The sequence below is a fragment of the Saccoglossus kowalevskii genome, chromosome 1 (assembly GCF_978046115.1).
Source record: "Saccoglossus kowalevskii chromosome 1, keSacKowa6.1, whole genome shotgun sequence".
NCBI classification, from domain to species: Eukaryota; Metazoa; Hemichordata; class Enteropneusta; family Harrimaniidae; genus Saccoglossus; species Saccoglossus kowalevskii.
The window spans coordinates 46,523,999-46,540,499 of record NC_140641.1 but is presented as its reverse complement, the minus strand read 5'-3'; the positions used below and the strand labels follow the sequence as shown (position 1 = coordinate 46,540,499).

General features: G+C 34.1%; 1 protein-coding gene across 1 annotated transcript in view; it reads left to right on the top strand.

Moving 5' to 3' along the window:
- Positions 1–16,501, top strand: part of LOC100376712 (dynein axonemal heavy chain 2-like) — an 89,135-nt gene that overhangs the window by 52,019 nt on the left and 20,615 nt on the right. Inside the window, exons 54-70 of the mRNA XM_085502657.1 lie at positions 3,093–3,232; positions 4,353–4,563; positions 4,696–4,812; positions 4,893–5,034; positions 5,239–5,525; positions 6,050–6,214; positions 6,305–6,430; positions 6,657–6,805; positions 7,292–7,509; positions 7,663–7,945; positions 8,619–8,963; positions 10,247–10,373; positions 10,822–10,907; positions 14,055–14,155; positions 14,434–14,548; positions 14,632–14,722; positions 15,028–15,153. Of these exons, the coding sequence (XP_085358783.1) occupies positions 3,093–3,232; positions 4,353–4,563; positions 4,696–4,812; positions 4,893–5,034; positions 5,239–5,525; positions 6,050–6,214; positions 6,305–6,430; positions 6,657–6,805; positions 7,292–7,509; positions 7,663–7,945; positions 8,619–8,963; positions 10,247–10,373; positions 10,822–10,907; positions 14,055–14,155; positions 14,434–14,548; positions 14,632–14,722; positions 15,028–15,153 (2,829 nt within the window). The remainder of the gene's footprint in view (positions 1–3,092; positions 3,233–4,352; positions 4,564–4,695; positions 4,813–4,892; positions 5,035–5,238; positions 5,526–6,049; positions 6,215–6,304; positions 6,431–6,656; positions 6,806–7,291; positions 7,510–7,662; positions 7,946–8,618; positions 8,964–10,246; positions 10,374–10,821; positions 10,908–14,054; positions 14,156–14,433; positions 14,549–14,631; positions 14,723–15,027; positions 15,154–16,501) is intronic.

Genomic DNA, 16,501 nt, shown 5'->3' with positions numbered 1-16,501 from the left:
TGTCTACTTCAGTGTGTGTGTGTCTTCACTATGGTATTCATGTCTACTTCAGTGTGTGTGTGTCTACACTATGGTATTCATGTCTACTCCAGTGTGTATGTGTCTTCACTATGGTATTCATGTCTATTCCAGTGTGTGTGTGTGTGTGTCTTCACTATGGTATTCATGTCTAATCCATTGTGTGTGTCTACACTATGGTATTCATGTCTACTCCAGTGTGTGTGTCTACACTATGGTATTCACGTCTACTCCAGTGTGTGTGTCTACACTATGGTATTCATGTCTACTCCAGTGTGTGTGTGTGTGTGTCTTCACTATGGTATTCATGTCTAATCCATTGTGTGTGTCTACACTATGGTATTCATGTCTACTCCAGTGTGTGTGTCTACACTATGGTATTCACGTCTACTCCAGTGTGTGTGTCTACACTATGGTATTCATGTCTACTCCAGTGTGTGTGTGTCTACACTATGGTATTCATGTCTACTCCAGTGTGTGTGTCTACACTATGGTATTCATGTCTACTCCACTGTATGTGTCTACACTATGGTATTCACATCTACTCCAGTGTGTGTGTCTACACTATGGTATTCATGTCTACTCCAGTGTGTGTGTCTTCACTATGGTATTCATGTCTAATCCATTGTGTGTGTCTACACTATGGTATTCATGTCTACTCCAGTGTGTGTGTCTGCACTATGGTATTCATGTCTACTCCAGTGTGTGTGTGCCTACACTATGGTATTCATGTCTACTCCAGTGTGTGTGTCTTCACTATGGTATTCATGTCTAATCCATTGTGTGTGTCTACACTATGGTATTCATGTCTACTCCAGTGTGTGTGTCTGCACTATGGTATTCATGTCTACTCCAGTGTGTGTGTGCCTACACTATGGTATTCATGTCTACTCCAGTGTGTGTGTGTCTACACTATGGTATTAATGTCTACTCCAGTGTGTGTGTGTCTACACTATGGTATTAATGTCTACTCCAGTGTGTGTGTCTACACTATGGTATTTATGTCTACTCCAGTGTGTGTGTCTACACTATGGTATTCATGTCTAATCCATTGTGTGTGTCTACACTATGGTATTCATGTCTACTCCAGTGTGTGTCTACACTATGGTATTCATGTCTACTCCAGTGTGTGTGTGTCTACACTATGGTATTCACGTCTACTCCAGTGTGTGTGTGTCTACACTATGGTATTCATGTCTACTCCAGCGTGTGTGTCTTCACTATGGTATTCATGTCTAATCCATTGTGTGTGTCTACACTATGGTATTCATGTCTACTCCAGTGTGTGTGTCTACACTATGGTATTCATGTCTACTCCAGTGTGTGTGTGTCTACACTATGGTATTCACGTCTACTCCAGTGTGTGTGTGTCTACACTATGGTATTCATGTCTACTCCAGTGTGTGTGTCTTCACTATGGTATTCATGTCTAATCCATTGTGTGTGTCTACACTATGGTATTCATGTCTACTCCAGTGTGTGTGTCTACACTATGGTATTCACGTCTACTCCAGTGTGTGTGTGTCTACACTATGGTATTCATGTCTACTCCAGTGTGTGTGTCTTCACTATGGTATTCATGTCTAATCCATTGTGTGTGTCTACACTATGGTATTCATGTCTACTCCAGTGTGTGTGTCTACACTATGGTATTCATGTCTACTCCAGTGTGTGTGTCTACACTATGGTATTCACGTCTACTCCAGTGTGTGTGTGTCTACACTATGGTATTCATGTCTACTCCAGTGTGTGTGTCTTCACTATGGTATTCATGTCTAATCCATTGTGTGTGTCTACACTATGGTATTCACGTCTACTCCAGTGTGTGTGTGTCTACACTATGGTATTCATGTCTACTCCAGTGTGTGTGTCTTCACTATGGTATTAATGTCTACTCCATTGTGTGTGTCTACACTATGGTATTCATGTCTACTCCAGTGTGTGTGTCTACACTATGGTATTCATGTCTACTCCAGTGTGTGTGTCTACACTATGGTATTCATGTCTACTCCAGTGTGCGTGTGTCTACACTATGGTATACCTCCTGAATAGTACATCGACAAGGGCACTGAAACATATTTAATAGCTGCTTGTATCCTGCCAACTGTATTACCATTTATTCAAAATAACTTGGGTTTAACATGGTGGTATAAGTCAGTATTAATTTGTATAATATGTATGATTCTTACACTGTTGTGTAATGATAATATATATTATAGATGATATCAGAAGTATTATTAACACATAACTGTACTATAAGTCACCATAATAATATTACCTGCTCTGCTATCCTGCCTTAATTCACCTTTATATCCCATGCCAATTTTACATGTAACATTTCTCAGACAAATGAAGGTAAAGAAAAAGATGGCAAAGATGTGAAAGATATTAAAGAGACTGGAGAGGATCAAGCACTGGTTTGGGTACTGTAATAGTACAGTGTTTGTGTGGCATCCACCTGCAGTGTGAACTATCTTTGTCAGTTTAGCTTTTGTGATGATACTTTTTTATTCAGTGAAATAATGTCATACATTAGACGACATCTAGTGTGTGTATATATATCTTACATTTAAAAAGTAATGTCATGTCTTGTGTTCAAAAATCAAATTAACAATCACTGTACACGTTTTTGTCATATTGCATGTTATCACAGATTTGGATGCACTGTGTTACTTCCAGGCACCTTGGAGTTGAGGCTTACTAACAATCACTAATCTTGCTGTTAAAATTGTCCAAAAATTGTAAATACTATTTATAAATTGCATGGAAATATTCTAAGCTTGGTGATGATTTAAATAAATAGTCTGCATGCAATAAACTGAAAAGAGTAGAAAAAATGTGATAAATGTACCAAAACACTACTTGATATTGAAATACTAGGATATTATGAGAATGCTTTAGATTGCTAGCACTGCATCAGCTATGGCTCACTTTCAGCTCCTATCATTACCTGCTATCTCTCCATGCTTTGAATTATATAAAATTATGTGTCTTCTATGCAGGCTTAAGGAGAATGCACATTGCTGATTACAAGTTGTGCATCTTAGTCATTTCAAATATGTGTTTTTATCCAGACTAAAGGATCCGTGGCTTCCATCTTTTGTACCATACATCGATCTGTTGTTGAAAATTCTTCAAGAATGTTGCTGGAATTAAAAAGACATAACTACGTGACTCCAACTAATTATCTAGAACTGGTATCTGGATATAAACAGTGAGTGCATTTACCTATTGATGTTTAATGTAAGCAGTGTAAATCATGTGTATACACATCAAGTTGTTTGACTGTCATGTAATCTGGCCTCTCAATTGCAGATACTCTAATTTCTATCAACGATATGTTACTATTTTCTGAGAAAATTACTCAATATTATTTAGGTAATTACATATATATGCTGTTTTCATATATAACACTAAGTGAATTGGCTTTGTGGTCACTTCACTGGTTTTACTTGATATCTTTATCCAGTCATTTTCACTGGTTTTACTTGATATCTTTATCCAGTCACTTCACTGGTTTTACTTGATATCTTTATCCAGTCACTTCACTGGTTTTACTTGATATCTTTATCCAGTCACTTCACTGGTTTTACTTGATATCTTTATCCAGTCACTTCACTGGTTTTACTTGATATCTTTATCCAGTCACTTCACTGGTTTTACTTGATATCTTTATCCAGTCACTTCACTGGTTTTACTTGATATCTTTATCCAGTCACTTCACTGGTTTTACTTGATATCTTTATCCAGTCACTTCACTGGTTTTACTTGATATCTTTATCCAGTCACTTCACTGGTTTTACTTGATATCTTTATCCAGTCACTTCACTGTAATTTTGGCTAGTTTTTGAGACTCTCAAAAAACTGTAATTTTGGCTAGTTTTTGAGACTCTCAAAAAACTGTAATTTTGGCTAGTTTTTGAGACTCTCAAAAAACTGTAATTTTGGCTAGTTTTTGAGACTCTCAAAAAACTGTAATTTTGGCTAGTTTTTGAGACTCTCAAAAAACTGTAATTTTGGCTAGCTTTGAGACTCTCAAAAAACTGTAATTTTGGCTAGTTTTTGAGACTCTCTTGAACAGTACAACAAGTTACAACCTCTACATGTGCAACATATATAAATTTGATTGTTCAAGATTGTCTCTTAGTTGATTTTGTGTTGTTTAGCTGTTTTCATTGCCTTATTGCCGGCTTTCCACAGCAGATCAGACAGAGCCTATAAGAATACACGGGACAGTAGTATGTGTCTTAGCAACATAGAATATTATGTGACATAGCTCTATAGCCACGAGAATAAGCAGTTATAACTTGATACATGTGATTTGATTTTAACAGATTATTGGCAGAGAAGAGAAAAGAACTTGGAGATGCTGCAAATAAACTAAAGAATGGATTACAGAAGATTGATGATACCCGTTCCAAAGTAGAAAGCATGTCAGTGGAATTGGAAGAAGCCAAGAAAAAGGTTGCTGAATTTCAGAAACAGTGTGAAGAATATTTAGTTGTCATTGTACAACAGAAACGGGAAGCTGATGAACAACAAAAAGTAAGAATCTTGATAAAACAGTTGAAATATAAACTTCATGCAAAGCAGTACCATGCTGCATTCTGGATGGCATGTATGTGTATACTTTAACTTTGATCACAGAGAAATAAATGATGCAATCATCTCTTACAGTCTGTACAAGCCCGTAGTGAGAAAATTGGAGAGGAAGAAGAGAAATGTAAAGTGATGGCCGAAGCAGCACAAGAAGATTTAGCAGAAGCTATGCCTGCATTAGAAGAAGCTCTTAAGGTATGCTTTGAGTGACTATTTACAAACTTTTATTTCACATTTACTTTCTTCAGTGCATTTAGTTATATTTTTCATTTCAGGCTTTAGAAGCTCTCAACAAGAAAGATATTGGAGAAATTAAATCCTATGCCAAACCTCCTCCACTTGTAGAGAAAGTCTTGGAGGCTGTAATGATCCTAAGAGGAGGAGAACCCACATGGCTTGAAGCTAAAAGACAGCTTGGTAAAAACTAAATTTCAATCTTAATTTCTGAAAATTTAAAATTCACTTGTTGCTATTACTACATAAATATAAGAATATCCCATAAAACACTGATAACATTACAATTAATAATATCACACTTGTTGGTACAAGTACAGGACCACATCTCAACTGCTTAATACTTAATTTAATATCATACATTTCCATTTCAATATTTTATTATAGGAAATCCTAATTTTATCAAAGAATTGGTTGAATTTGACAAAGAGGGAATGACAGACCGTGTTTTGAGTAAGATTGGTAAATACTGTGCTCAGCCAGATTTCATGCCTGATATTGTTGGTCGTGTGTCCTTAGCTGCTAAGTCACTGTGTATGTGGGTACGAGCTATGGAAGTATATGGCCGTGTTTATAGAGTTGTAGAACCAAAGAAGTTAAGACTCAATATGGCATTGAATACCTTGAAAGAAAAACAAGATATTCTTGCTGATGCTAAAGCTAAACTTGAAGAAGTGAGTTTAATTTTTTGTTAGTCTCCTATTTTTGTGAGAAAAATGTCTTCCCTCTTACTATTACAAATACCTGTCATTTATGAAATTTATTTCACTTTGAAATTCTCATAACCTGTTTGTTCTTCTGATTTTATCAAAGTATATATTCTATGGTTTCAAATTAAGAGACTATTTTATTTCCAATGTTCACTAAGATGGCATGATCTTTCTTTTGTTTTTGTGAACTTTTTGTTGTATATGTAAGCCTAAAACACTGTCATAAAATAAAACAATGTCAGATGAAATCCATTCATGCACCAGTCTGACTTTGGTATGTTCATTAATACACCAGTCTAAATTTGGTGTGTCTATTCATGCACCAGTATCCACTGTACATTCACACATGCTTTGACCAATTATATTTATACACATACTGAATACTGTATTGAACACAATTGTGCACATCTATTTTTTTACCAGATTCATGTTAATTGTCTGATGATGATTGCCTCTGGGCTAATGTTATTATTAATTCTCTCATTTAGGTGACCCGAAAAATGGAAGATTTGAAAAGACAATATGATGAGAAATTATCATTGAAAGAAGAATTAAGAAAGAAAGCAGAAGATATGGAAATCAAATTAGACCGTGCTGGTAAATTAGTGTCTGGTCTTGCTGGTGAGAAAGAAAGATGGGAAGTCAGTGTTGCAGTAAGTTTGTTTTACTCTTCCCAATCATACAATTTTTTACTTCACTCACATTGCCCATCACACATAAACTGATTGTCTTCTTGTCATTAGGATCTTGAAGAACAGATTGGTTTTTTGGTTGGTGATTGTTTAATTGGTGCTGCTTCCTTGTCCTACATGGGACCATTCCTTTCAAACTATAGAGATCATATGGTTAAAAATGTTTGGTTAACTGAGGTAAGTACACTAAATAACTTTGTTGATTAATATATGTGCAATAACTTTTCTTTATGTACACTGTGCACCTAATTTCATCTATTCAACAATTATATATTGTCAGTATTTTTGAGTGAACATGTTTGTGTTTACTAGCCGAAGGTTCGGAAGTCAGAGATTTTACATGATCAAAAAGTTTGACGGAGTTGAATAACTCATTCATATCACTCCTATGTTTAATATATAGGTTCGCAAACTTGGAGTTCCGTGCAACCCTGAATTCTCCTTTGCATATTTCTTGTCGAAACCAACTGTTGTACGTGATTGGAACATTCAAGGTCTACCTACTGATTCATTCTCTACTGAAAATGGTGTAATTGTGACCAGAGGAAACAGGCAAGTCATGCTTTCACTTTAACAACAAACATTTAAGTATTATTGCATATTAGGATGTTCAATACAGTTTCACTTTTGTGATGTGTATATGATAATATACAATCCTTTTTTAATTTTAATTATAAGCTTGTAAAAGTGTGAGCATCCACCCGTATCTTGAACACGCCTAGTCCAATCTCATTTAAACTTCACAAATACGTCATAGATTTTAAGTTGCATATGCATTTCATTTGTATTAATTTGACAAAAAAATTCAAGATGGCTAAATGGTAGCCATTTTAATGTTCAAATCCATCAAAGGATTTCTGAAATCCCACAATCCAATCGTAGTCATGTACAAGTGACTTCATGCATTACTGGTATCCACAAACACCGTGCACAAACAAAGTATGAATATGTTTTATTTATAAGAAGTCATATTTGAATGATATGCTTCATGATCTTGTTAAAACAGATTTACTCATGTAGCTTTGTAATTATTTTCAGATGGCCTTTGATGATTGATCCTCAGGGACAAGCTATAAAGTGGATTAAAAATATGGAAACAAAAAGAGGATTAAAGATTATAGACTTGCAACAACATGATTATCTACGTACATTAGAAAATGCTATTCAGTATGGTCTACCAGTACTCTTACAGAATGTACATGAAGAACTGGATCCATCACTCTCACCAGTTTTAAATAAGTCAATTATCAAACGAGGTAAAATATGTGATTCAGCAACTAATAATTGCCATGAATTGGTTTCAGTTAAACATTACAGTTTGTTTCTAATTTTACTGATTCTACATTAGTATTAAAATACAGCCATTTATAGTATAATATCACCATACTGTGACTTTTTGTTGTTGACAGGTAATTCTTATGTACTACGTCTTGGAGAGAAAGAAATTGATTACAGTCCTGAATTCAAGTTTTACATTACGACAAAACTCAGCAATCCACATTATACTCCAGAGATATCTACAAAGACTACCATTGTTAACTTTGCGGTCAAAGAGGTCGGTTTAGAGGCCCAGTTATTGGGTATAGTAGTACGTAAAGAAAGACCAGAATTAGAAGAACAAAAAGATACCCTTGTAATAAACATTGCAGCAGGCAAGAAGAAATTAGTAGAACTGGAAGACGAAATCCTTAGGTTTGTATTTAAATCATATCTAATCATATCTTTTATGGCAAGTACTCATTAAAACCCTGTCTGATTTTTACCTTGTTTGTATCATCATGAATGAAAGTTGAGGTATGGGAAGGAAAAATGTCTGTCCTTGCTGTGTTGTTAAGGCCTTCATTGTAAAACTTTTTTCCTATGATTACAATAATTTGCATAATTTTTAAATGATCATCTTCAAATTTGGGAATCTTTAAGTTCAATTTTGGTGTAACTATCAATTTCAATTTTCAAAATATAGTCTTAAATTTAGTTGAAATAAAACATTTGTTAAGTGTAAAAATAAATACACAGAATGAAGACATTTATATTACTCATGATGAGAACCAGATATTAGTAATATTATTGAGATTAATACAGTACATTCTAAATGGACAAATTTGTACTGGATACGTTATCTAATATATTATTGTTTGTAACTTTTGATGTATGAAGTACCAGTTGTAAGTGACAGATACAAAATACAACTTTATTAGGTCATTAAGTCTACTGAATGACACACACACAATTTTCAAAAAAAATGTTTTTAATGCAACCTTAATCCAAAAACATTGAGTGCAAAGTATGAATTTACTTGGAATAAACAATGTGTATTAAAGATATTTTAGCAGATACAAGTATTGACTTTGTTATCTCACTCTAGATTACTGAATGAAGCTACTGGTTCACTCTTAGATGATGAACAGCTTGTAAATACTCTACAGACTTCAAAGAGAACATCAGAAGAAGTGGCTGAACAACTACAAGTCAGTGAACAAACTGAACTCAAAATAGATGCTGCTCGTGAGGGATATCGTCCATGTGCTCAACGTGCCTCAATCCTATTCTTTGTGTTGAATGATATGGGTCGTATTGATCCTATGTATCAGTTCTCACTGGATGCTTATATTGATCTGTTCAACATGTCTATTGACAAGAGTCAACGTAGTCCCACTCTAGAGACCAGAATCACTAATCTAAATGAATTTCACACGTATGCTGTTTATAGGTAAGTAATGAATGACTGGCTGGGCAAACATGACAATAATTAAACCTACATGCAAGGGCCAAGTGTTTGAGATTAGATTTCTCAAACAAGTTTGGCATATTTGTCTCACACATACCAACAACTTATACAAAATCTCATCTCATGACCTTGATGTGATGATCTTTTTTTCGCATATGGCTACGAAATACGTCATTTGTCAGAAAGAAACATGCTTGAAGCATACAAGTACTACCAGGTAGATATGAAAAATTACCAAAAATTAGTGGATGTATTATTCGGCATCACTTAATTCACATATTGTCCAGATTTGATGAATAATGGTTGAATATACAAGTAGCAAACACCTACAGAATTTCTGTCATTCCGGAACCAGATCTCAGTTGTGTATGGATTGATTTCATTCATACTTGGTACATGCATTAGACTTAATGCACCTTGATGTATTTGTTTTGTTTGATGTATTTGTTTCAATTTGTTTTGAAGATTGGATTTAAAATGGTCAACTGGGGGGCCATTTAGTTTTAATGAATGTAGTTCTGGAGCCATATCTTGAACATGTTTAGATTGGGCTGGCTCAAACTTTCCATACCGGTATACATCAAACATCTTGGCATACATGTGCAAGTGCATTTTTCTCTTGATCCAATTCAACATAGCCAGTATGGTAGCCTATTTTGTACTAAATATTTCTGCTATTCCATTCCAGTCATGTATGGATAGATTGTTTAAACTTGGTACATGTGTGTACACGTGTGCATGTTTAAAAATGACAACATATTTTACCAAAAAACACATTTTCTTCAAGTTGTTCAGACCTGACCAATTCTGTTCAAACTTTGGATATTGGTAACACCTCTTTTTCAGAGTTTGCACATCAAAAATACTGGTACTTATTTGTGATCTTATTTGCTGATAACTCGAGAATACAACCACTAACTTAGTTTATTCAAATTTGGTACATATGCAATGTATTGTTTGACAAAAACACTCCTCATGATGGCTAACTAGCAGTCATTTTGTTTGATGGAAATCTAAAATTGTTGTCTTTTTTTTCACAATTCTACTTATATCTCAAATTTACACTGTCCTGTCCTGTCCTGTCCAAACATGATACACAGACAATTGTGTTCTACCACATGAATGAAAATAATCTGTGTCAGGATCCAATCCAAGATGACTGATTTGTACAATAAGGAGAATATAAAAGAAAGAGAGAGAGAGAGAGGGGGGAGGGGAGGCTGTGACATTCCAAATGGCTTGATAGTTGTTCTTTTTCATTTTAGATACACATGTCGTGGATTGTTTGAAAAGCACAAGTTACTGTTTTCATTCCAAATGTGTGCCAAGATCTTGGAAGCTGCTGGTAAACTCAATATGGATGAATATAACTTCTTTCTTCGAGGTGGCATTGTAAGTACTCATCAGGCTGTTAGCTATTCATATTTATTACTTCTCAAGTATGAGACAGTCTATTGGTCAAAAATGATCATATGATCATTTTATAAAAATTGATATTTTCTTCTCTCTGCATATTTCTTGCCTCATGTATTTTGTGTGTTATGTCATAACATTCAGGACACTTAAATTGTTGCAGACATTAGCAAGTTATAGGAAACTTGCAATGCATTTCTCTACAGGAGGTTACCATTAACCTCAAAAGTTTAGCTACACAATATCACCATATACTTACTGTCATTAATATCATTAATATATCCCTAAGTGGCTGTTATTGGTCTCAGTCAAAAACAGCTACTTTGAAAATGATAATTCTTGATAAGTCTTAGGTGAGACCAATAACTGGTATAGTAGATGTGAACACCTACTGGTGTTTGTGCTGACAATCTATATCTACTATTAGGTGCTAGACAAAGAAGAACAAATGGACAATCCATGTCCTGGATGGTTAGTGGATAGTGCTTGGGATAATATCACTGAATTGGACAAGTAAGTTTTATTTAATTTAATTTATTAACCGAGAGAGAATATGTAGCTGTAGCTAGTCTATTGAGTGCATCAATTGAACAAAACATGTTTTTAGCACAGTGTCTTGTATATTCAATGCATTACTTTGAACATGGAGGTAAAATTTTACCTCCATGCTTTGAATTATATCTTGTTGTCATTTTGCATGTCAAACTGCACTGCATGTGAATTGATTGATATGCCTCATAACTGTAAACATCACATTATCATATAATTTTATTCACTATTTTATCTTTATTATCTTATCTTTTCAGAATGTAAGTATAAGGCTTTCAAACCACCTCATGCTTAATTTCAAGCATTTCCTTGTTGCTGCTTACTTAACTTTCAAAGTATCTAATACAGCTTTATTTCAATTAATCATAACCTATTACTATCTGTGTTTTTCCACCATCTCATCATTTCATTTGGTCATATGCAATTTTTAATTCAACTTATCATGTGAGTGATTGTTTAATAAATTGTGTCACTCTAATCATTTCATTGTGTATTAATGAAGCTTGTCAACTTTTCATGGTTTGCTACACTGTCTACATTGAATGTGTTGTGTGTGCTTGCAACAACAAAATTATATAAAACTCACTGTGATTCTCTGTCTCAAAAACTATGTCATTGCTACTAAATTTCTCTGATTGCACTATATTTTGATGGAGTCATTATTGCGTAATAATATTTACACCATTTGTTGTTGACATTTTCAATATGACTAGCTAAGAAAGACACTGATAGTTTTTAACATTAACAGTTTTCCCTCTTTGTTACAACATGTTTAATACATTTCCTGCTGAAAATCTCCATAGATAGCCCAGATTTCAGCAGGCAATGTATTAATAGTTTTAAATTATGTTCAGTATTATATTCAATGATTTCCATAATTTATAAAATGTTGAATTACTGTTCTAAATGTCTGTCTTGAACTGATTATAAGTGTATTATATTAGTTACCAAGTATGGTAATTTGATCAAGGCAGTCGAGAACAGAAATTATACATTGAATTATTAAATAACAGCTGTGTAGTTTTAGTTGCTTCAATTAATTCTAACAAATAGGTAAATAAGCAGTTTTATGTTTTTAAGTACATTGTGTGACATTCATTTGTAAAAGGTTAGAATACCATTGTAGCAATTGAACAATTGCACAGTAACAATTGAAGGGTAGAATATCATTGTAGTCTGACAATGCACAGTAACAATTGAAGGTTAGAATATCATTGTAGTCTGACAATGCACAGTAACAATTGAAGGTTAGAATATCATTGTAGTCTGACAATGCACAGTAACAATTGAAGGTTAGAATATCATTGTAGTCTGACAATGCACAGTAACAATTGAAGGTTAGAATATCATTGTAGTCTGACAATGCACAGTAACAATTGAAGGTTAGAATATCATTGTAGTCTGACAATGCATAGTAACAATTGAAGGGTAGAATATCATTGTAGTCTGACAATGCACAGTAACAATTGAAGGTTAGAATATCATTGTAGTCTGACAATGCACAGTAACAATTGAAGGTTAGAATATCATTGTAGTCTGACAATGCACAGTAACAATTGAAGGTTAGAATATCATTGTAGTCTGACAATGCACAGTAACAATTGAAGGTTAGAATATCATTGTAGTCTGACAATGCACAGTGACAATTGAAGGGTAGAATATCATTGTAGTCTGACAATGCACTATAACAATTGAAGGTTAGTATACCATTGTTGTGTGACAATGCACAGTAACAATTGAAGGTTAGAATATCATTGTAGTCTGACAATGCATAGTAACAATTGAAGGTTAGAATATCATTGTAGTCTGACAATGCACAGTGACAATTGAAGGTTAGAATAACATTGTAGTCTGACAATGCACAGTGACAATTGATGGTTAGAATATCATTGTAGTCTGACAATGCACAGTAACAATTGAAGGTTAGAATATCATTGTAGTCTGATGATGCACTATAACAATTGAAGGGTAGAATACTATTGTAGTCTGACAATGCACAGTAACAATTGAAGGGTAGAATACCATTGTAGTCTGACAATGCACAGTAACAATTGAAGGTTAGAATAACATTGTAGTCTGACAATGCACAGTGACAATTGATGGTTAGAATATCATTGTAGTCTGAAAATGCACAGTAACAATTGAAGGTTAGAATATCATTGTAGTCTGACAATGCACAGTGACAATTGAAGGGTAGAATATCATTGTAGTCTGAAAATGCACAGTAACAATTGAAGGGTAGAATAACATTGTAGTCTGACAATGCACAGTAACAATTGAAGGTTAGAATACCATTGTAGTGTGACAATGCACAGTGACAATTGATGGTTAGAATATCATTGTAGTCTGACAATGCACAGTGACAATTGATGGTTAGAATATCATTGTAGTCTGACAATGCACAGTAACAATTGAAGGTTAGAATATCATTGTAGTCTGACAATGCACAGTGACAATTGATGGTTAGAATATCATTGTAGTCTGAAAATGCACAGTAACAATTGAAGGTTAGAATATCATTGTAGTCTGATGATGCACTATAACAATTGAAGGGTAGAATACTATTGTAGTCTGACAATGCACAGTAACAATTGAAGGGTAGAATACCATTGTAGTCTGACAATGCACAGTAACAATTGAAGGTTAGAATAACATTGTAGTCTGACAATGCACAGTGACAATTGAAGGTTAGAATAACATTGTAGTCTGACAATGCACAGTGACAATTGAAGGTTAGAATATCATTGTAGTCTGAAAATGCCCAGTGACAATTGAAGGGTAGAATATCATATAATACAATTTACTGCAACAAAAGCTAGATTAGCTATATTATTTATACCTCAGGGGAACTAATTGTCTGTTTACTATTTATCAATACAGATAGAAATTTAGTAATGTTGTTAGCCAATGTTGACATAGTTGTTATTCACATGATCTGAGCAACTGAAATATTTTGTTGGTCTTGTATACTCATCATCTGGTGATCTTATTTATATGTATTCAGTCTCACATTCTTATTTAAGTTGTCCAGTTGTGTGGAACAATCATTGTAATTAATTTGATCTATGTACTAATACTGATGTGATGGTCTTTGTAATATGATTTGTTTAGACTAGCTAATTTCCATGGTTTGGCTGCCTCATTTGAACAGTATCCAAGAGACTGGAACATCTGGTATACAAGTCCTGAGCCTGAAGTTGCTCAACTTCCAGGTAATCATTTTTGTTAATCTTGTTTTGAACTTCTCTGGGTTTTATAAATATATTAGTAGGTGAACATCTGGTGTGTTTAACTGGTGTTTGTATTGCACAGGTAGGCATGAAAAGTATTGGAGAATAATTGTTACTGTATTTTGTGAGCACTTATACTGTACTTGTTCAACTGGATGTCATGTTGTTTTTCAAAGATAGTTATTTTTTCTTGCAATTAATCAGTAATTATTGTTATTGTTAAAATATCATTAGGGTGTTAACATTACTTGTATTCACAGGTGAATGGGATAATGCATGTAATGAACTACAGAGAATGTTGATAGTACGATCCATCAGAGCTGACAGAGTATCCTTCTGTGTCAATGCTTTCATTGTAAACAACTTGGGTTCCAAGTAAGTACACTAAATATTACAATATTCTTGACACCATTACTGCTGCTGTTACTGTACCAACATATTGACTGTTTACTCTGCAGGTTTGTGGAACCTCCGGTGTTAGAAATGAAACAAGTTGTAGAGGATTCAACTACCAAGACTCCACTCATATTTGTACTCTCCACTGGTGTGGTAAGTTTACTCTGATAACTTGAAACAAAACACTAAAGTTAACAAAGCATGTTTATTTCATTTGAAAATTGTCTTATAAAATCCAAATGAGACAAATGGCTTTTGGTATGTACCTCTATTGCACGTATTGCTCACATACAACTTCCCATGCTTATTAGAACAGCTAAAATCACTGCATATACTTATACAATGTGTAACCATTGATTGAGTTTATAAATATTTAGTGTTATAAATAATTTATAACTGACTGCTGTGTTGAATACACTATATATATGTATATATTTTTGCATATATTATGTTGATAGGATCCAACTAGTTCATTGTTACAACTTGCTGAATCTACTGGTATGGCACATCGCTTTCATGCCTTATCACTTGGTCAAGGGCAGGCTCCTATTGCTACTAGAATGATCAAAGAAGGTGTACGAGAGGTGGGTGGTCTAATATATAACGTGACACTGCAATTGGACCCTACACACTCCTCTATATCAGATACATAATATATGACATGACACTGCAATTGAATCCTACACACTCCTCTATATCAGATACATAATATATAACATGACACTGCAATTGAACCCTACACACTCCTCTATATCAGATACATAATATATAACATGACACTGCAATTGAATCCTACACACTCCTCTATATCAGATACATAATATATAACATGACACTGCAATTGAACCCTACACACTCCTCTATATCAGATACATAAATTATAACATGACACTGCAATTGAACCCTACACACTCCTCTATATCAGATACATAATATATAACATGACACTGCAATTGAATCCTACACACTCCTCTATATCAGATACATAATATATAACATGATACTGCAATTGAACCATACACACTCCTCTATATCAGATACATAATATATAACATGACACTGCAATTGAACCCTACACACTCCTCTATATCAGATACATAATATATAACATGACACTGCAATTGAACCCTACACTTTCCTCTATATCAGATACATAATATATGACATGACATTGCAATTGAACCCTACACACTCCTCTATATCAGATATATAATATATGACATGACACTGCAATTGAACCCTACACACTCCTCTATATCAGATATATAATATATGACATGACACTGCAATTGAACCCTACACACTCCTCTATATCAGATACATAATATATGACATGACACTGCAATTGAACCCTACACACTCCTCTATATCAGATATATAATATATGACATGACACTGCAATTGAACCCTACACACTCCTCTATATCAGATACATAATATATAACATGACACTGCAATTGAATCCTACACACTCCTCTATATCAGATACATAATATATAACATGACACTGCAATTGAATCCTACACACTCCTCTATATCAGATACATAATATATAACATGACACTGCAATTGAACCCTACACACTCCTCTATATCAGATACATAATATATGACATGACACTGCAATTGAATCCTACACACTCCTCTAAATCAGATACATAATATATAACATGACACTGCAATTGAACCCTAAACACTCCTCTATATCAGATACATAATATATAACATGACACTGCAATTGAACCCTACACACTCCTCTATATCAGATACATAATATATAACATGATACTGCAATTGAATCCTACACACTCCTCTATATCAGATACATAATATATAACATGACACTGCAACTGAACCCTACACACTCCGCTATACCAGATACATAATATATAACATGACACTGCAATTGAATCCTACACACTCCTCTATATCA